Source organism: Nerophis lumbriciformis, linkage group LG34, assembly GCF_033978685.3.
Source record: "Nerophis lumbriciformis linkage group LG34, RoL_Nlum_v2.1, whole genome shotgun sequence".
In the NCBI taxonomy this organism is placed as follows: domain Eukaryota; kingdom Metazoa; phylum Chordata; class Actinopteri; order Syngnathiformes; family Syngnathidae; genus Nerophis; species Nerophis lumbriciformis.
The window spans coordinates 8,919,963-8,942,683 of record NC_084581.2 but is presented as its reverse complement, the minus strand read 5'-3'; the positions used below and the strand labels follow the sequence as shown (position 1 = coordinate 8,942,683).

General features: G+C 40.0%; 1 protein-coding gene across 1 annotated transcript in view; it reads left to right on the top strand.

Annotated features, from left to right (window-relative positions):
- plcb1l (phospholipase C beta 1-like) overlaps positions 1 to 22,721 on the top strand; it is a 331,247-nt gene that overhangs the window by 234,961 nt on the left and 73,565 nt on the right. The window contains 3 exon segments of the mRNA XM_061929877.2: positions 11,044 to 11,190; positions 18,894 to 19,051; positions 20,912 to 20,994. Of these exon segments, the coding sequence (XP_061785861.2) occupies positions 11,044 to 11,190; positions 18,894 to 19,051; positions 20,912 to 20,994 (388 nt within the window).

Here is a 22,721-nt window from a genome sequence, read left to right as displayed (position 1 = left end):
CTCTCTTCAAAAGGGCAGTTAAAATCATTGACAGGAAACCAATGCACTTCCACAACTGTATTATTCTAAAAAAAACTTAACATCCTTGATCTGGATAGCTACCAGATCTTTATGGATGCTTGTCTCATCTACAAAGTTTTAAATGCGCTTGCACCCCTACCATTAAATTAATGAATTCAGAGGAGAAACAGTGAAGGACGGAGAACTAGGGCCTTGTCCAGAGGTGATTGCAATATACCAAGACATAGAACAAAATTCGGTCAAATGGTCACCTTTGTAAGAAAAACGCAATCCTGGAATAATTTGCCCACACACATTAGAGATGTGATAACTATCCACTTTTCAAAAAAAAACTTAAACACTAGCTAAAAATAAATCAGACATGCACCCATTAAACAATTAAACACTGTTTTCAGACTCCAGCCCGTTCCAGTGTGCTTCTGGCCAGCGTATTTGAAGCTATGAGTGAATTGTGTGTCCTGGTGTGTTGTCTTGTAATTGTGTATTGTGACTGCTTGTTTTGTTTAATGATGTCTTATTTATTTGGTTCTTATTTCTGTCATTGTGGTTTTAAAGTCTTTTGTGTCTCACTGTGTTATTTTAGAAACCTGCCTTGGGACTACGGCTGAAAATTAGCATTTATGCTAAGTCCGGCGCATTTACACTGTTTATTCAAGTGTTGATTAATGTGCACTGTCCCTATTAAATAAATGAAATACAAATAGTTTTTGTCTTTTAAAAATCCCCCAGAAGTGTCGAGGCAGGCAGTTGCCAAGAACATACTGGCAGCTTTTCACAATACACTAAATCCAAACAATCCTTCATTTTTCAAAGGGCGTAAAAACATTTTTAATTCATTCATCTATCCATCCTTTTTCTACCGCTTGTCTCCTTCGGGGTCGCGGGCGGTGCTGGAGCCTATCTCCGCTGCATTCGGGTGGTAAGCGAGGTACACCCTGGACAAGTCACCACCTCCTCGCCAGGTCAACACAGATAGACAGACAACATTCACACTCACATTCACACACTAGGGACCATTTAGTGTTGCCAATCAACCTATCCCCAGGTGCATGTTTTTGGAGGTGGGAGGAAGCCATATCTTTTTTAAATATTGACAATATAATAGGGATGTAATGATATGAAAATTCCTTTTTACAGTTATTGTCACGGCTATTATCATTATTCATGAATGTGCTCAAAAAGTGCTTACACACATGTTTAACCATCCAGGGACATTTTCCTAAAAGTCATAAAAGTCCTTCTGTTTTTGAAGGACATAAAAACATTTTGGATTCATGTTTCTTTTTACTTTTCCTTCTCACACTAAAGAAAAATATCAAATGTAATGATTTTTTGAAATTTTGAGATTTGGTTTGATTTTTTTTTTTAGCACAGAAATGTTCATACAAATACATCCATATTTTAAAAAATATGGATCCAAAATGTTTTTATGTCCTTTGAAAAATGAAGGACTGTTCGGCTTTCGGATATTGTGGAATAACTGCCAGTGTATACACCTGTGAAAGAACTAGGTATTGAAATTTTAAAATTTAACATGAAAAAAACCTTTGTAGGAAAAAATATGTACAGTATAATGGAGTAACACAACAACAATTATGGCCAAAATACATACTTGCCAACCTTGAGACCTCCGATTTCGGGGGGTGGGGGGTGGGTGGGGGCGGGTGGTGTGGTTGGGGGAGGGGGCGTGGTTGGGGGCGTGGTTAAGAGGGGAGGAGTATATTTACAGCTAGAATTCACCAAGTCAAGTATTTCTTATATATATATATATATATATAAGAAATACTTGACTTTCAGTGAATTCTAGCCAATTATATATATATATATATATATATATATATATATATATATATATATATATATATATATATATATATATATATATGTATATAATAAATACTTGAATTTCAGTGTTCATTTATTTACACATATACACACACATAACTCTCATCTACTCATTGTTGAGTTAAGGGTTGAATTGTCCATCCTTGTTCTATTCTCTGTCACTATTTTTCGAACCATGCTGAACACCCTCTCTGATGATGCATTGCTGTGTGGCACGCACAAAAGTGCTTTCATCAAATGCACTAGATGGCAGTATTGTCCTGTTTAAGAGTTTCACAACATTGCTGTTTATGGCAGACGAACTGCTTTACGGTAGACGAAAACGTGACTGCTGTTGTTGTGTGTTGTTGCCGCGCTGGGAGGACGTTAATGAAACTGCCTAACAATAAACCCACATAAGAAACCAAGAACTCGCCCTCCATCCTTCTACAGTTATGACGTCATTTGGCAGGCACGCTGTTTATATTGTTGGAAAGCGGACTCAGGTCCGCATGGAGCTGGAGGGGGCGTGGCCTCCAGCTCCGCCTGAATTTCGGGAGATTTTCGGGAGAAAATTTGTCCCGGGAGGTTTTCGGGAGAGGCGCTGAATTTCGGGAGTCTCCCGGAAAATCCGGGAGGGTTGGCAAGTATGCCAAAATACAACAAAAATGTACTTAAAGGACAAAAAAAGCTAGCCTTTGTCACTTTGTATTTAGAAAATAAATAAATAAACAACAGACACATAATATACTCTTGTTAGCAGAAACAAACATTAAATGTTGTTCAAGCATCTTAAAAAAACATAATTTTTCATTTGAGAGTTTGAGTATGTTTATCTTCTTTCGTTTTAATGTATAAATGTTTTAGAGTGTCTCTTAATATGGCAAAACTGTTTATTTGTTCCGGGGAAAGATGTAAATGTGTCTTGTATTCATGTTAGCATGTTGGCTACTTAGCAGTTAGCGCGCTAGCTTCTTTTCCAGGAAATGAGCAGTAATGTATCACCATGAGTTTTTCCAAGTGCGGTATTGTAAATTTTAAACTGTAATACTATCCGTCGGATATGTTATCATTATCGGTTCATCAATATGACTGTAATCATCTTATGAACATGGAAGCCTGACTGCTAAAAGGGATGCTCTGCTGGCGCTGGGACTGCATGGATATGATAAGAGCATGCTCGCGGATTTAAAAATTGAACATCAGAAGTGACGAGCGGTAATAATTCATGAACCAGCGAGGTGGATGATCTCCTGCGAATCCTGTCACTCTCTTCTAGTGTCAGCTTGCAGAGGAGCTGATGACAAGTCGATGTTTTCAATGTGGTTAAATGGACTTTTTTTGCAGCCGGTCTTTGCATTGGGCTGTTCATGCTAACATTGCTGAGAAAAATAGGTCGATTTTATGCAACTTTTTATGGGTTCACTGGATGCATGTTGAAATATTTAGTGTTGGGCACTGTTATTTTTGATGATCAGTTATTATTTAATTAATATATTTCATTGAACATGAACTAGTAGTGATGGGTAAAATGCAGTGTTGGGAAAAATGGCATGACATAATAACAGTAATTACCAATGCTGTTAGTTTTTTTAGTAAGGTGTAATCTAATTAATTACTTTTATGTACATTACAACGCTGTTACCGATACAGATGATTTAACGTGGTAAGCTTTATTTGATGCAAACAAGACAGCGTTAGAATCCCAGCAAATTCACTTGAGGAAGTAACTCTTTACTAGTGCAAGCGGCAGCCACAACACACGCACGCACACGCTATATCTACTACCACGGGGGGATAATGAACAATCAATAAAGTGACAATCATCATCAATAATAATCCTACAATACTCCGTTTGTGGACAAGGAGAGACACAGCCATTGAAACGCGTTCAACATTCCATAGGCGCTGCAATCAACAATCTCCTTCCAGTCCGCAGACTACCAATGCTAAGCTGAAACAGCCAATGAGCACGCCCTCACTGGCGTCACGCTTGACTTGGCAACAGGCACCGCCTTTTAAAGGCACACACTCTGCTCTCATGAAACATCTCTCAACTGCATACACCAGATACTGTATATAAATGTTGGAACACAAAGTAACGCATCAACTACTTTCCCGAGAAATTAATTACATCTATTTATGAATAATTCCATTAGTAATTCAAATACTTTTTTGGGAATTTAGCGAGTAACTCTAATTCAGTACTTTTTTTAAGTAGTTTTCCTAACACTGGTTAAATGATACCGAAGCATCGATGCATTGTGAAACACAAGGAGATGAATACTGAGATAATCATGTGTCCCTCTATAACTCGATGTGTGTGGCACTTTAAGAAAAAAAAAACATGTGACAGACACAACTGCTGTGTTATTTTGTTTATCAGGAAGCGCTTCTTTCGGCTCATAAGTGACTGTTTGTACTGAATGAAGTCCGCGAATGACATTGGTGTTGGTTGCTGTCATCGATCTAAATGAAAATAATAAAAGGGAAGAATTCGGAAGTGTGGAATAATTTTGATATTATACTATTTGGCTCATTGACCAGAGTTTCATATTACTTTCTGCACAGGTCAAGGGTAGTGACTTATCTGATCCAGCAGATAGCGCCATTATGAAACACCAAGCTGCTATCAATGCAGTGTCAATGCAGCCAGTGTTCTACACGCTCACTGAGGCATCTTTTTTTTTTTTTGTCCTGTCCAGCTACTCAGGCAAATCCTACTGTTGATGTAGATGCCCATATCGGCTGTACACATTTACTTTACAAAAGAGAAGTGTGGGATACTTCTCTTGTTGCCTTATTTGTATTTGACTTTATTAAATGGATTTATATTATTATTTGGTGCAGCCGGGCCGGAGCAGGATGGGATAGAAAGAGAAAAAAAGGAAAACAGAGGGGGAAATTGCGGGGACAAGAGAGGGATAAGACAGAGAGACAACAACAACAACAACAATAACAACAACAGAACAACATCAGCGAATAGGATATGTACAAATATGATGGTAAAAGGGATAGCAAAGAAACAGTTAGTGAAATAAATAATACAGAAATGACAATGAGCATTGTTGCACTACAAATGGAGCACTACAAATATCAATAGAAATAGCACTATTGATAATGAATAATAACAATATTTACCTCTATTATCAACAATACAATTGTTTCAAATGCAACAATACATATATGAAATGAAAACTTGAAATACAAAAGAAAGCAGATAAATGGAGGGGAAGAAGGTGTCATTTACACATCTCTGCCAAACAGCATTGTTGAATAAAAATGTGTTTAATTTGCATAAAAGATGTCTGTTGTTTTTACCAAGTATTTGGTAATATTCTTATCACTATTTGACATTTGAGTTACCTACTCATTTTAGACTTTGAAACTTTGAAAAGTCCCTTAATGGTTATAATAATAATAACACTGTGATACTAATAATAACAACAATAATACTACTAATAGTAATAATCATCATCATACTGCAAATAAATAATATCCACACAAAATACGCTGACGAACGTCACGTTTGCCCTTGTACAACAGGCCCGAAAAGGAGTAGGAAGAAACTGAAATTATTTAATCCTACTTATATATAATAACCAGTCAGAATCATAAAAAATATAGTTATATAGTTATTAGAATGCTTTACATTACAGAAAAAAAGCTACATTTAACAATATAAATGTACAGTATATATAATGTGACATCGTCGTTGTTAAGGGGTTCCTAATGTTTTGTCCTTTGACACCATCCGTCCATTCCTCCCCCATGTCCATCTACTCTAATAAAACATATTGTTCAATTCATAGCTCTCTTGACATTCCTAATTAAAATTATTGATTATACTAGTGTTGTGGTGGAATAATGTGTAATACTTGATGGTACATGATACTTTGTGTACTTCATGGTAGTACTGTATGTCCCTGCTTGTCCACATGAAGTGTGTCCTTACTTGTCCCGCTGATAGATTTCCCCGTGTAAAGCATTTATCTAGCCGGGGGAAGTGCCGCCATCTGCTCTGTGAAGGGGTCGACTCCCCCTCGCCCTCATCCTCTACGCCCACTTTTACCTCCCTCAAGGACACACAGTAATTTGCAATCCACTCTAATTTGCATCTTTACCTTAAAGATCATCGTGTAATGTTTAGGTTTTTTTAAAGAAACAATGTTCATTGTTTTTGCTACAGCTCTTGTACAGCAGGTGTACCTAATGAGATGTCCGAAGAGTGTACAGTACGTACATTACTGTACTTTTCTCATAAAACACACGTTTTTAACTGGTGGCCAATCTTGCTTCAGACTCGACAACAAAGTAATTCAAACTTTTTGTATACTGTAGGTTCCTAAAAACAGCAGAACACTTGTCATATAGAAGATTTGTGGCCAGTGTTTTTTTTAATACAAATTTAAAAGAGCAAAGTGTTCTTGTCACATTTAGAGGATCTTTGACGAGCGTTTTTGCAGCAGCTCCTTAAAAACAGCCAAATGTTTCTTTTCATTCAAATCAGCCAAGTATGTTTAACACACATTTTGACTTGGTAAACATGTGTTCTCTTTGTTCAATGCAAGGAACAAAGAAAAATGCAGCTACTACGAGAAAGCAATTTGCGGCGCCATCTTGGTATGACAATGAGGGAAAAATTAAAGAACATATAAGACATGAAAGGAACACAGAGCTGATGCGACCAGCAGCCACTTCAGAGGCGCAATCTGCACATTCAGGTACAAAAGTAAAACACCACAAAAACAAAAAACAAAAACAGCGATAAATAATACATCCCGCATAGACCATTTCGACACACCCATACCTCTGCAGTGCTGCACACCGTTGTCTGCTGGGGGCTTGGGGGGGGACACAGCCAAAGATAGGAACAGACCCAACAAAGCAACTAAGAGAATGTACTCCATAGCCCACTAGCTCTCAGCCAATGGCCAGTCACTATCCTGTCCGCGCGAGTGATCCAAACCTGTCCAGGGAGACCGAAGAGTCCAATACATGCTCGTTTAGCCAGGGCTCAGTAAAGCTCCTCCATCCCAACGCTCAGTGCTAGCTCTACAGCCCCGTCTCTTCCTCCGCATCTCCTCCGGTGAGTATGGTGTTCCTGGGATTAAAGGCTACACCTTTTCTCCTCCAAACATATTGCTGGGTATTGTGGCCAAACAGCTCAATTTTTGTTTCATTTGACCACAACATTTTCCTCCAGAAGGTCTTATCTTTGTCCATGTGATGTGAGATGAAACAAAAATTAAGCTGTAATACCCCACAAAACCCAGCATTATGTTTGGAGGAGAAATGGTGAGGCGTTTAATCCCAGGAACACCAGGCCTACCGTCAAGCATGGTGGTGGTAGTATATGCTCTGGGCCTGTTTTGCTGCCAATGGAACTGGTGCTTTACAGAGAGTAAATGGGACAATGAAAAAGGAGGATTACCTCCAAATTCTTCAGGACAACCTAAAATCATCAGCCCGGAGGTTGGGTCTTGGGTGCAGTTGGGTGTTCCAACAGGACAATGACCCCAAACACACGTCAGGAATGGCTAAATCAGGCTAGAATTAAGGTTTTAGAATGGCCTTCCCAAAGTCCTGACTTAAACATGTGGACAATGCTGAAGAAACAAGTACATGTCAGAAAACCAACAAATTTAGCTGAACTGCATCAATTTTGTCAAGAAGACTGGTCAAAAATTCAACCAGAAGCTTGTATATATATATATGTATATATATATATATATATATATATATATATATATATATATATATATATATATATATATATATATATATATATATTCCATACAAATTTGTGTACATAATATATTAATATAGTGGATATATAATTGGATATTAGGAGTATGTGAAAGTTCGACTCCTACCTTGTTTACTTCCGTGACGACCTCCTTAAATCAAAAATATCAAGCAGCTAAAATGGCCCAATCATAGATGAGTGTGGAGATATTGTTTGCGCTTAGTAATGAATTTAAATGGGTGTCATTTGTAATTGTTCAAGGTGTGTGCACGTTTAATTTATAATATCCACAAAGTTCAGTGAGCAGGTTGTGTTATGTGTGACCATGTGTGTTGACATTTTGTGTTGGTCGAAAGGGACAAGCGGTAGAAAATGGATGGATGGATGGGATACATATTTCAGAGAATAATTTTTGGCCATTGACCTGAATGTCATGTTGTCCACAAGATAGCGACAAAATAGCATCATTAAGATTGTCAGATATTTGAAATAAAAGTGAAATCACAATGCAAGTCAGATTCTTTTTAAATTCATGACCTCTTGCGGGCCTAATTAAAGACACCGGCGGTGCACACTTGGCCTGCTGGACGTAGTTTGGACACCCCTAGTTTATTATCTCTTTAAAGCGTCTTCTTACAGGAATGCCATCTGCGGTTCCTCACCTCCAGAATCCCGACCGTGTTAACATCGCTTCCCCTTGTTTCACCTTCTGGTCCTCATGGGAGCATCATAGGGGATCAGGAAGGGGGGGTGGGTTGGACCTCCTCCCATTCCACAGGCAGCGTTAATTAGAGCAGTGACTCTGCAGAGGGCGGCGCCGCATTAATTAGCATAAAGTGGCCAGGGGGACCTGCCGCACCCGTTGAGCGCACACGCTTCATTTTGCATATTTAGCATAACATCAAAGTGTGTGTGTGGCCGACATGACTCGTTAATGCTGCTCTTTTTTTTTCTGCTGGACTGTGCATAAGTCACTTTTACTGTAAAGCACAGAACAGAAGAGCCCTGCAGTCAAAAATAGCATTTTTGCATTAGGCCCTAAAACCGTGGTTCTGTCACATTTAGAAGATCGTTGACTATAATTTTTGCAATGGGTCCTTTAAAACAAAAGTGTGCTTCTGTCATATAAAGGATCTTTGACAAGCATTTTGCTGTAGTTTCCTAAAAACAAAAGACAACTTCTGTCACAAAAAGATCATATTTGACTGTTGAGGTGGTGACTTGTCCAAGGTGTACCCAGCCTACCGTCCAAATACAGCTGAAATAGGCTCCAGCACCCCCCGCGACCCCGAAAGGGGCAAGCGGTAGAAAAAATAGATGGATGGATGTTGTTTTTGCAGTAGTTCTTTACAAATAACAGAGCACTCCTGTCACACATAGAGGATCTTCGACTTGTAACCATTTTTTACAATTTTGTAGTAGGTCCTGAAAAGCAGAAGGGTGCTTCTGTGACATGTAGAGGATCTTTGAACAGCGGTTTTGCAATAGGTCCTTAAAAAGAAGAAGAGGGCTTCTGTAACACATAGAGGATCTTTCACTCGTATTTTTGCAGTAGGCACTAAAAATAGCAAAGAGCTCCAATCGCATAGAGTATAGAGTTTTTGCTATAGTTTCTGGAAAAAATACGGTCATTGAGGACTTCCATTATTAATACAGAATCTTTGACCAGCGTTTTTGCAGTTGACTCTAAAAAACCTTTCACGTTTAGAAAATCTTTAACTAGTATTTATTTTTGCAATAGGCACGCATGTGCCTCACAATACAAAGGTCCTGGGTTCAATCCCCGGGAACTTTGTGTGTGGAGTTTGCATGTTTTCCCCGTGACTGCGTGGGTTGCCTCCGGGTACTCCGGCTTCCTCCCACCTCCAAAGACATGCACCTGGGGATAGCTTGATTGGCAACACTAAATGGTCCCTAGTGTGTGAATGTGAGTGTGAATGTTGTCTGTCTATCTGTGTTGGCCCTGTGATGAGGTGGCGACTTGTCCAGGGTGTACACTGCCTTCTGCCCAAATGCAGCTTACATAGGCTCCAGCACCCCCCGCGACCCCGAAAGGGACAAGCGGTAGAAAATGGATGGATGGATGGAGGTACTTAAAAAGTGCTTTTGTGATATAGAAGATTTTAATGAGTGTTTTTTGCTGTAGTTTCTTACAGAAGAGTACTTCTTTTATAAACAATCTTTGACTTTTGTTTTTGTAGTAGTTCGTTAAAAACAGCAGAGCCTTCCTGTCAGATATAAACGATCTTTGATTAGTATTTTTGCAATAGGTCCTTAAAAGAGTAGGGCATATAGCATATAGAGGACCTTTTTTGATTGATTGATTGAGACTTTTATTAGTAGATTGCACAGTGAAGTACATATTCCGTACAATTGACCACTAAATGGTAACACCCGAATAGGTTTTTCAACTTGTTTAAGTCGGGGTCCACTTAAATTGATTCATGATACAGATATATACTATTTTCATAATACAGTCATCACACAAGATAATCATCACAGTATATAAATTGAATTATTTACATTATTTACAATCCGGGGTGTGGGATATGGAGGGGGGGGGGGGGGGGTTAAGTTTGGTCGGTATCAACACTTCAGTCATCAACAATTGCATCATCAGAGAAATTGACATTGGAACAGTGTAGGTCTAACTTGGTACATATGTACAGCAAGTATTGGACACAGAGAGAGAGATCAGAAATTATAAGAAAAAGTGACTACATTTGATTGTTTACATTTGACTAGCATGTTTGTACTAGGCCTCTAAGACAGCAGAGGACTCCTGTCACAAATAGAGGATCTTTGACTGGCTCTCTGCCCCACTGAAATCCACGTGGAGAGACTGGGGGAGATGCGGCTGAAGAGACTGGGCTGCGCAGCTAGCGTTGAGCGCTGGCATCACGGGGCCCTGACTGAATGAGCAAGTATTGGACACTTTGGTGGTCTTCCTGGACGGATTCTCGTACATCCACGTTCACTGGACATTGGCCGAGAGCTACTGGGCAGCCTGGTAGGGAGTCGGCCCACTTGGTTGCTTTGTTGGGTCTGTTCCTGTCTCTGGTCGTGCGGTGCCCCACCCCAGCAGATGATTATGTGGAGCACGGCAGAGGCCACCGCGGTGTACAGTATATGGGTGTTGAAATGGTGATATCGACACAAGAGCTGGGTCAAAAAAAGGTAATAATGTACATTTCTATTTTAAAAACAAAGTATTACACACTGTCCACATTGTACACAGGTACAATGAGGTGCAGTTCTAGAGAGGGGTTCCAGCTGTGACGAATAGTCAAATCCTTTGGGATACATTGTGGCCGTCTTCGACCATACATGTCCAGTTGTAGTGTGTTGTCATTGTGAAGACAGACTGTTTGTATTACATCTCACTGGATGGTGCAAGTGTACCTCAGACTTTGTGTTATTGATGTTGCTTTTATTCCCCGCCCTGGCAGGTCAAATCTCCGTGGAGGGCTTCGCCCGCTACTTGAACGGCGAAGAGAACAGCATCATTCCTCCAGAGAAGCTGGACCAGAGCGAAGACATGACCTTTCCCCTTTCCCACTATTTCATCAACTCCTCGCACAACACTTACCTCACAGGTACACACACGCATGCACACACAAAGAGCCTGTTTCCACTCCAGGCTTGTGTTGTCTATTGTTATTCATGAGTCTTGTAACTGATGGAACAAGATATTGTTTTCCCTTCAACGGATGTCGCAATTGTACTGGTTCCATTTTATCCGGGAGGGGGGGGGGGGGCTTTGAATCTTTTCAAATGGATCAAATATCTTCTTTGATGGTAATCAGAGAATGTGCGTCATAGCGAAATGAGCGTAAAAAAATTTGATTTGGTGGTGAAAAAAGCTGTTAATGCTATCTTATATTTGTTTTTTGGACAAGCTCCCATTTTTAGAGGCTGCCTCATCCCCTGTGACAGAAAACAAGGTACCGTATTTTTCGGAGTATAAGTCGCACCGGAGCATAAGTCGCACCTGCCGAAAATGCATAATAAAGAAGGAAAAAAACATATATAAATTGCACTGGAGCCCAGCCAAACTATGAAAAAAACTGCAACTTATAGTCTGAAAAATACGGTATATACTAGAAGCCTCATTCAACAAGCTTGCTTCCACACAAAAACCTGGCCTACACCCTTTTTTACGGCAAAGTTTAGAGGTATCAAGACTGACGATGTCTTGGAAATGTTCATTGTTTCACGTACGCACATCTCTACAGGCTGTGCATACTTTGGCGACACACAGAGGTGGTCGTTGGGGCTTCGCCAACATTTGATTTCAACAAATGTAAAAAAGATTGAGGCAAGGACACAAAATTCCCTTTTTTGCCAATGCATTTAACGCTTCATTTTCATATTCGTATTTGTGAGGACGTCTATTAGTTTATGTAGGCAATCATGTTGCCACCTATTTCTGCCACAATGTGTTCCTGTGACTCCTTGGCCATGTTGGGCAGCAGTCGCTAGTGGTTCGGCACATTGGCACCGGAGCCTGGGGAGGAATGTCCGACTTCGTGTCACGTATGGCTGCTACCGCAAAAAGCTCTCCTGTGTTGTAATAATAAATTGAGTAATCAAACAGTCAAAGTCTTTTGTATCCTTTTTGATAGCACTGGCATGTCCAAATGTAAAATATCGCATTAAATTAAATACTACAGAATTTTCACATGAAAGTCTAAAATGGCCCATGTGAGCAGGCTACTGTATGAACACATTTTGTTCGAAATTACGCAAATTATATTTATATTAGTGCCTGTTATTCTTCCTGGTGACACGAGATTCAAGTACCCTAGCTTTAAATATGTTTACCTGCGCTATGCCTGGCGTCTCTGCATCTTGGGGTTCCAAACCGAAAAGGAACCAAACAGGAGTTTTTAAGAAGCAAAGCTAATATTTAATCGTAACCCTTCTCCATGTCTTTTACTGATCATTCATTCACAACATAATTTTTAAGTGGTTACGTTAACTTCCCGTGTGAGAGAAAGGAAAGTGTTGGGGTAAAATGAATGTCTCAATAATAATGTAAAGAAAACAATGGCACTGTGAAATCCCTTCTTTTTTTCTTTTTTTTATTAGAGCCATCATCTCTGAATATGAGACAAACTAGTTTTGCGATTCCAGAGGGAAAAAAACAAAACATAAAATTCTGGCTTTTTGCTGTCCACTTCTTACATATTTGTAATTATTGTTCTTCCGTCTGTCAGGTGAGGTCTTTGTAGTGGAGGTCGTGACCTCAAAAGGCAGAAGACAGCTTGCAGGTTCAAAAGTATTTAATGTCCAAAAATCCAAGAAAGAGTGCAACAGGGATATGCACTAAACAAGCACAGGGAAACTGCGTGAAAAAATGGCTCAGGAGAGCCAACAAGAAAGAATTACAAAAACAAGAAATAAATAAATAGTACTAACTGTGAAAGTTCCTCTGGACAACCAAGACACCAAACTTTTGCAACAATCCCGCAACCCACAAAGAAGGGGGACTGATTTAAAAAGTCCCCTAACGCCAGGTGAGACAATCAATGCAAACAAGCCGCAGGTGAGGAGGGAAGCGCTCAGAAAGGTTAATAAAAAGGGTGCTCGTAGCACAATATGGATGTACTTGGGCTTCAAAACTATTAATAAAGGTGACGCTTTAAACGTGGAAGTGCCGCGCCGCAAGCTCTTTAAAACATGCCTCGCCAAATGTATCAATACAACCTTTTCCTCAAACTGAGGTAAACATAACACATATTCAGATTTGCACAAGGATTTTAAAGAGTGACAGGTAATATAGTTAGCAGGTTCCCCGTGCACATACACATACAGGTACATAGATGTTCGAACAGCTGGCTGGCTTGTTCAATATTATTAGCGCAGTCCAAACTGCACACGTAGTGTAAGATAATGCAAATGAATTGACTGAATTTCATAACAAATTCCCACTATATCATTTGTGCAGTTTTAGCCTCATTGTTTTCAGTATTTACTAATGATTGTATTTGTCTTAAAGCGCAGGTCAAAATTGACAACCATAAATCATGAAGCATTTAATACAATGTCAATAAAGCTTTCTATTCTATTCCAACCTAATTCTAGATTATAGCAGGCTTTATCTAATATGTAAAATAATTGCAAAGTGTTCTTTGAGTGCAATAAGAAGAGCCCATGTGTTTAATGTGCCTTTTAATTTGAACTCCAATCTTCTAAAATTGTTCTTTGAGTGCAATAAGAAACATAAGTTTAATCATAAGTTTTATCATAAGATTTCTGTTAAAATTAAGACATTTATGATATTTTTTGTGGTCCTCTTTATTTAAAAAAAAAATATTAAAAAGTATTGAAATAAATAACAATATACATTTTGGCACCAAAATATTGGTGTCAGGACAACTCTAGGTGGGACGTATGTGCAAACATAACTATGTAGTCACTTACCTGCCCGAACGTAAACTATGCACTGAGGTAGCAAGTGGTGTCCCAATTCCTAGGGAAGTGGTAGTGGTTGATGGCTAGTGGTAGTGAGTGAGGGGGAACATTGGGATTGAGTAGGACTGGGCAATATGGCTGAAAACTATATCACGATGTACGTTTTTTTATATTGATCGATATTGATATTTATTCATACTTTTTATGGCTTATTTAATTAGGCCTGACAATAAATACAGTAAAACAATTTCCAACTTACCAAGGGTGCTATTTATCAGTGGAGAAGGTGTCTGGTAGCCAGGTAGGATGAGCGGTAATAAGATAAATAAAGTAGACTTGATGGTAGTTGCAGATTTGAGACACTAGATGGCAGTAGTGTATAAGCTATTGAACACTACACAGAGTGGTTTGGGAAGCTATTAAATAAACGGACACATTGGAAGTGTCGGGATGTTGCCGCAAAGACACAACAAATTCTCTCATGGACACACACCTGTTGCTGTTGACTTTGGACTGACTGGCGGTTGCAAGAGCACCAAGGTCGCGAAACAGAGACACGCTGCAGGCTTACACACACACATTCATCCACGAAAGATACACGCCAAACATAAATACCCAATCCCACACCTTTGATGCTTCACCCCACATGGTAGGGGTGATGGACGGCTGAGCAGCGCTTTAGATAGCATCAGCCCCCACTCCCTCCCCTCTGTTGCCAAGGTTGTGGATTTTATGTAACATGTTTATGTGTGCTTATGGCTATTGAGTTTATTTTTCCTGGTCTCAGTTTGGACCCTCTCCCCAGAAGCCCAGTCTGAGACCGAACCTTTTTTTAACTCATCCCCCCAAACCCCGCAGAGCATTTACCTTTTTCCCACCTTTCTAAGGGCTGCCAGAAATTATATTTCTCTTTAATGATTGTCACACACACACGAGGTGTGGTGAGATTATTCTCTGCATTTGACCCATCACCCTCACCCCCTGGGAGGTGACGGGAGCAGTGAGCAGCAGCGCCCAGAAATATTTTTTGGTGATTTAACCCCCAATTCTAACCCTTGATGCTGAGTGCTAAGCAGGGAGGTAATGGGTACCATTTTTATAGTCTTTGGTATGACTCGGCCGGGGTTTGAACTCACGACCTACCGATCTCATGGCGGACACTCTTGGCTGACCCGTCAATGTTCCTGTTCTGTCCTGTAGTGTATGTCTGCTCTTGAACGGGATTGAGTGGAAAACCTGAATTTCCCCTAGGGGACTAATAAAGTACACGATTGATGATTGACGATTGCACTGTCTGCAATAAAACCAACACAACTAATTACACGTTTCTGTTATTGAGTTGATACATAAAGATATCACAGTTTCTCTGCTCACTCCATGCAGGGAATCTACACTAAGACAGAAAAGGGAGAACGGGCGCATTTTGGCCTAAAAACTAAAGCTAAAGGTGACGCTATAACGCTGAAACGCCCTCAGGAAGAGATGCTTTAAGACATGGCTAGCTAACTAGCAGCTAATGTCCATTCGCAGTCGGCAGTGTTTTAGCTACTTTTAAATCACTAATCCTCACCTCCATGGCAACAAATAAAGTATGTTTCATACAAGTATCATCCCTGCAGGACGAGGAATAGTTAAACATGTTCACTACACACCGTAGCTCACCGTCGTCACCGCTAATGACGCCGTTCCTAAATGTAAACAAATGCCATAGGTGGATCTACACCTGATGTCCACTGTAATGATATCAAGTACAAGAACGTATCTAGTCGATACTACTATAATTACATCGCTATTTTTTATCATCACAAAACGTTTTTTCTAAATTCATATTATGTTTTAAAACTCAGGAAATACGTCCCTGGACACATGAGGACTTGACCAATATGACCAATGTATGATCCTGTAACTATATATGTTTAATGTACCTTAAGATTTTTTCTTAAAATAAAGGCAATAATGCTATTTTTTGGTCCCCTTAATTTAGAAAAGTATTGAAAAGTATATCGAAATACCAGGACAACCCTAGTAAAGACCAATATAAATATTGTTTATTGTAATCAATATTAACAGAAGAAAGAACCAAGAACAAAACAGGTGGTTACCTACAGCAGCAGATAGAGAGGGTTAGTACACTGTTGCTTATATGAGTGACACCAGGTGGCTCCAATTGCCCTCTACTTGCAGGAGTAACTCCTGCCTCAGTTACATTTAAGCAAGTGACTTTTTTAGCGACGTTCTTACAATAATGTGCGTCTCCAGAGCAGAGTGGGCAAAGTACGGCCCCACTTGTCGTTTGGCCTGACCCGTTTGAGACCTACAGGATGGTGGTGGGTAGGGATGTCCGATAATGGCTTTTTGCCGATATCCGATATTCCGATATTGTCCAACTCTTTAATTACCGATACCGATATTAACCGATACCGATATATACAGTCGTGGAATTAACACATTATAATGCCTAATTTGGACAACCAGGTATGGTGAAGATAAGGTACTTTTAAAAAATAATAATGAAATAAGATAAATAAATTAAAAACATTTTCTTGAATAAAAAAGAAAGTAAAACAATATAAAAACAGTTACATAGAAACTAGTAATTAATGAAAATGAGTAAAATTAACTGTTAAAGGTTAGTACTATTAGTGGACCAGCAGCACGCACAATCATGTGTGCTTACAGACTGTATCCCTTGCAGACTGTATTGATATATATTGATATATAATGTAGGAACCAGAATATTAAAAACAGAAGGAAACAACCCTTTTGTGTGAATGAGTGTAAATGGGGGAGGGAGGTTTTTTGGGTTGGTGCACTAATTGTAAGTGTATCTTGTGTTTTTTATGTTGATTTAATAAATATAAAAATTAAAAAAACGATACCGATAATAAAAAAAACGATACCGATAATTTCCGATATTACATTTTAACGCATTTATCCACATCTCTAGTGGTGGGCTGTTTATCTAAACTCAAGAGTTTGCCGTCAACTGTTGTTAAAACACTTTAGTTTCAGGTGGCTGACAAGGTTTGATGTGTTGGTGCGTTATGTTTTTTCCCCCCTCCTCTCGCATTGTTTGCAGAACATTTGGTGCTAATAGCCATACTTGCCAACCTTGAGACCTCCAAATTCGGGAGATTTTGAAGTGGGCGGGGTCGGGGTGGGCGGGGTTAAGGGGGGAGGAGTATATTTATAGCTAGAATTCACTGAAATTCAAGTATTTCTTATATATATATATATATATATATATATATATATATATATATATATATATATATATATATATATATATATATATATATATACATATATATATAAATAAAATAAATACTTGACTTTCAGGTAATTCTAGCTACGGTATGTAAATAAATACTTGAATTTCAGTGTTCATTTATTTACACATATACACACATAACACTCCTCTCTACTCATTGTTGTATTTGAAAGTGCAATGCTTTGCAGCCAGTAGCACAGCCTTTGAAGGAGCGTAGGTATGGGCAGTGTAATATTCTGGGTTGGAGTCAATAACCAGGCGAGGTGACAAAGTTACGTCTCTTTACTTCATACTTCAGAACCGACCCCACGTTTGCCGTCAGGGTGCGCGATACAACGTAAACCGTTGGCCAACCAAAAAGTAACCACAGAACATTACGGTATAGTGTACTGTGGTTACTTTTTGGTTGGCCAAGCGGACGTGACGACAGGCTGCCCTCACTCATGTCCGCACGGACCTGGAGGGGGCGTGCCTTAAGTCCGGCTGGAAATCGGGAGAAATTCGGGAGAATGGTTGTCCCGGGAGATTTTCGGGAGAGGCACTGAGATTCGGGAGTCTCCCGGAAAATTCGTGGCAAGTATGCTAATAGCACGCAAAAACTCTTCTGAAACCAGTGGCGGGCCGTGCGTTTCTCACCAAGGCCTTCAGTGAAGTCCGACTTCACCTCTCAAAATATCGTAATTTATGTCACCACATGGACACGGCTGGAGATACTATACTGAAACCCACTTTCACACTACTGTGCCCTGAATCCCCTCAACAGTGTACAAAATGGTCTATTTTTTGGCGCATTTAACATTCAATAAATCCGCTTCCGCAGTGAAAACATATCTTACGTGATACTATCGAAAATAAAATAATTGTATAAAACACATGAAAAAATTAAGAAATAAGATATTTGAACTCACAATTTGTAGAACCTATTCGACACCGTATAAGCCAGTGGTACCACTCGTAGTCAGTAGTTGGTCGTAGTCGGTTGATTCGTGTGAAAGTCGCGGGCAAACCATTACACCACCGGGATAGCTTCTGGTGTCGGCCGACTTCCCCCCACCCCCCAAACCCTCCCCCCACCCCTCCCCCATTGTTTACCTGTATCTCACCTTTTTTGTAAGGGGCGCCGGAAGTTGGCAGACACATCAGCGATCCTATTCTGTCTCCCTGTAATGTTTGTCTGATCTTGAATGGGATTGTGCTGAAAATTTTAATTTCCCCTCGGGGATTAATAAAGTATTTCTGATTCTGATTCTGATTCTGATATTTAGGGAAAGTAAATAAAAAATACTTTTATCTTTAATAATGATCATGATGTCTGGTTATGTTAGGCCAGCAGAGAAGGCCTTGCTGGCCCTGACGGCACACCACTGTCTGAAACAGTGCAGAAGTCAGGACACCTTAAAAAAAACTGGTTTCGCTACACATTTTGTATTAAAGCCTGTAAATATCCATCAGTCATTTACAGACACAGGAGGTCATCATTTCGGTATCATTTCAACTTGCGGAAGGGTGCCAAAAAGAGGTGCACCACTCCACCAGCACCACTTTTGAACATGAAAACATTCCCCATAGACCACTGAATGGAACTTTCAATGTCGATTTTGTGTTTCGTAGCCGGACAGCTGGCGGGGAACTCATCGGTGGAGATGTACAAGCAGGTGCTGCTGTCCGGGTGTCGCTGCATCGAACTGGACTGCTGGAAGGGTCGCACCACGGAAGAGGAGCCTGTCATCACCCACGGCTTCACCATGACCACAGAGGTCTCCTTCAAGGTAAAACGGGTACAAGATGTTTGGATGGTGTGGAAGATCCCCATGAAACACATCTGAGATGATCTCTAGCTGAGATAGCGAGTCAGCGTTTTTTTTAGATTCCCGTGTCTGATCAACAAACAGAATCTTTACTGAGCAGGAAAATAAGACGCGGCAGCTCGTTTCACGCCGGCTGGAAACCAAATAAACAAACGGGTGAAGAGTGAGGAGAAGAAGGGGGGCGGGGCCACACGCGAGACTCCTAAACGATGCCCCGAAAGAGGAGAAGACGAAGCGGAGGAGGCGAGATTGCATGGATTGAGGGATGAGAGGAAATGTAAGGAGGGGAGGAAGAAAAGAGATGCCAATGGAATCTTCAAAGACCTTTTACTAGTGGAAAGGCATTAAGTGAAACAACACCATTTTTAAACAAACCCTAATTGAATCAGACAGTTCAGTATCAGACATCATTTCTATCAAAAGGAGAAGAAGAAATGTAGTCTAATATTTATCCATCTATCTGTCTTTATATATATATATATATATATATATATATATATATATATATATATATATATATATATATATATACATATATATATATATATATATATATATATATATATGTATATATATATATATATATATATACATATATATACATACATACATACATACAGGGCAGCATGGTGAAACAGGGGTTAGTGCGTGTGCCTCACAATAAGAAGGTCCTGGGTTCGATCCCCGGGTTCGGGGTCTTTCTGTGTGGAGTTTGCATGTTCTCCCCGTGACTGCGTGGGTTCACTCCTTGTACTCCGGCTTCCTCCCACCTCCAAAGACATGCACCTGGGGATAGGTTGATTGGCAACACTAAATGGTCCCTAGTGTGTGAATGTGAGTGTGAATGTTGTCTGTCTATCTGTGTTGGCCCTGTGATGAGGTGGCGACTTGTCCAGGGTGTACGCTGCCTTCTGCCCAAATGCAGCTGGGATAGAATCAAGCACCCCCCTACCCCGAAAGGGACAAGCGGTAGAAAATGGATAATAATATCATGATATACTAATAATAATATACTGTAGTTCACTTTTCTTTCTTATAAATAGCAGCCTCCACTCTATTGGACACCTGCGGTGGAGAAGGAGACGCCATTGAGACATGGCCGTCGCTTAGCCTTAGGCTTGTTTACTACAATAATAGAATGACGTGTGCAAGTAATCCAAATATGTATGGTGTGATTATGTGTTGGGTTTAGCAGAGTGTTACCAGGAGTGGTTGAAGGTGCGTGTTGAGGAAGGTGCGGAAGTCCAGAAGGAGCAAGGCAGGTTTGGAGATCCGTCGGCAAGCAAGAGATCATGGGCAGGAGCGAGGCATCAGAGTCTGTGTCCAGGCGAGAGGTCGAGATCCAGGAAGGCAGCAAGAAGACAGGAGGGAATCCGGGGAGATGAGACACACAGCTCGAATCCAGGGAACGAAGAGGAGCTGCAGGATGACGACACAGGACAAGACGATTAGCATAAAGGGGAAACACAGAGAGCAAGGAAGCACATAGGTGAGGACGTGTAGTGCTTACTGTACGAGACAAGTAGCTACGTTCTGGCACTGGAACGTAGGATTCGCTGGCTTATAAAAGACGTGGCGCTTTCATCAGCGGCAGGTGTGTAGATTGCTGATATATCGTATGCAGCCGCGCGGCTGCAGCAGGAGAGGAACGCCCGTGGATGTGTCCCGAGGCGCTTAGAGGAGCGCACAGCAGACTGTGTGGTGGCAGGGGCTTGAGCCGTAACACGCACATCAAATAAACAACGCATGCTCGTTTGAATGTTTGATTCATTTAGTCTTGCTGTGTTTGACACGCTTTCTGTTTGTATGTGTTTTCTTTAGGAGGTGATCGAGGCCATTGCCGAGTGCGCCTTCAAGACCTCGCCATTTCCCATCATCCTGTCTTTCGAGAACCACGTGGACTCGTAAGTCAGTTCACACAGTTTTTCAGAAATGCATTTTTTATTTTTTATTTTTTTGCAATCTTTGATCTCTAAATTAAACTGTTCTCTTTGGCTGCTTAGGCTATTAAAGCAATAATAATTAAAAACTTCTAAAAAAAACAAAACATACCGTATTGTTGGTCCAGCCAGAACTGCTCTCCATGTTGTGTTAGCATCAGACTGGATCATATAATATTTTGTGTAGTATGATTGGATTTTTTTATCTTGTGAACACCTCTTTGTCACTTAACAACTACACATTCAAGTAATTGTAAAATAAGGGCAACAAAATGACCTGGGTGCTACACATGCTTGTAATAAAGAGAATAGTTACTGCGTCATTGTCATGGCGACCACATATGCCCTATGTTAGTTATATATAAATAGGGGTGGAAAGATTTGTTTTAACAACATTACAGTTTGATATTTGGGGTTGCCGATACGATTCAGGAACGATTTAATTTTTTTAGAACAATTCATTCTGAAATGATTCAATGAGTCAAAATCGATTCAGTAATTTTTTGGTAAAAAGCAGTCAAGCAGTGTGACTGTGAAACAAATACTGGATACTGCAGGTGAAGTTTGCTATATTCCTGTTATTTCTTGTAAGGGAATTATGTTTAAATGAATTATGGATACAAACAAACTTGCCAAGTAGAGATCAATATACTTGAAATTGAGGAATTTAAATTTTAATAATACCGGTAAATAAATAAATCGTTAAACCCATAAATGTAATGTTTGGTGGACCAGCCGACACAAGGTTTACTTTTCAGTTATTATGTGTAAAGCTTGTATTTAACTGTCTTCACACTAAAATCACAACTGTCTACCTTCTGACCGCTTCTTTGTCACTTGACAACTACGCGTTTAAAGCATTTTAAGCGATAATCAGGCTCTAAAAGGAGGATGTTAAAAATTTCCTGATTGCTACACATAGTCATGAAAAGTAGAATAGCTTCACTGTCATTGTAATGCCAACCACATACCCAGACTTTTGTGTCTGTATTATTTGCTGGACCAGCTATGACACCTCATTACATCATGTTGTGTGAAAATGAGCATTGACAGTAGGGTTATTTTTTTACAGTTATTATGTGAAGTAGGGTTGTACGGTATACCGGTATTGGTATAGTACCGCAATACTAATAAATCATATTTGGTACTATACCGCCTCTAAAAAGTACCGGTCCCCCGCACCCCCATCGTCGTCACGTCGTGTCATTGTTCGTTTTAAGAGCAGAGGAGCATGTTCGACAGTGCACAATCACAGAGTACTTACAAGCAGACAGTGTGTGTAGACAAAAAAGGAAGAACGGATGCATTTTGGCTTAAAAACTGATGATAAAGGGAAAGCTATATCACTGAAACACCATCAGGAAGAGGTGCTTTAAGACATGGCTAGCTAGCAAGCGGCTAACGTCCAGCCGCAGTCGGCAGTGTTTTAGCTACTTGTAAATCACTAATCCTTGTCTCCATGGCGACAAATAAAGTACGTTTCTTACAAGTATCATCCCTGCAGGACGAGGAATAGCTAAACATGCTTCACTACACACCGTAGCTCACCGTCGTCGAAATGTAAACAAACGCCATGGGTGAATCTACACCTAACATCCACTATAATGATACCAAGTACAGGACCGTATCTAGTTGATACTATTATGATTACATCAATATTTTTTAGCATCACAAAATCTTTTTTGGTTTTT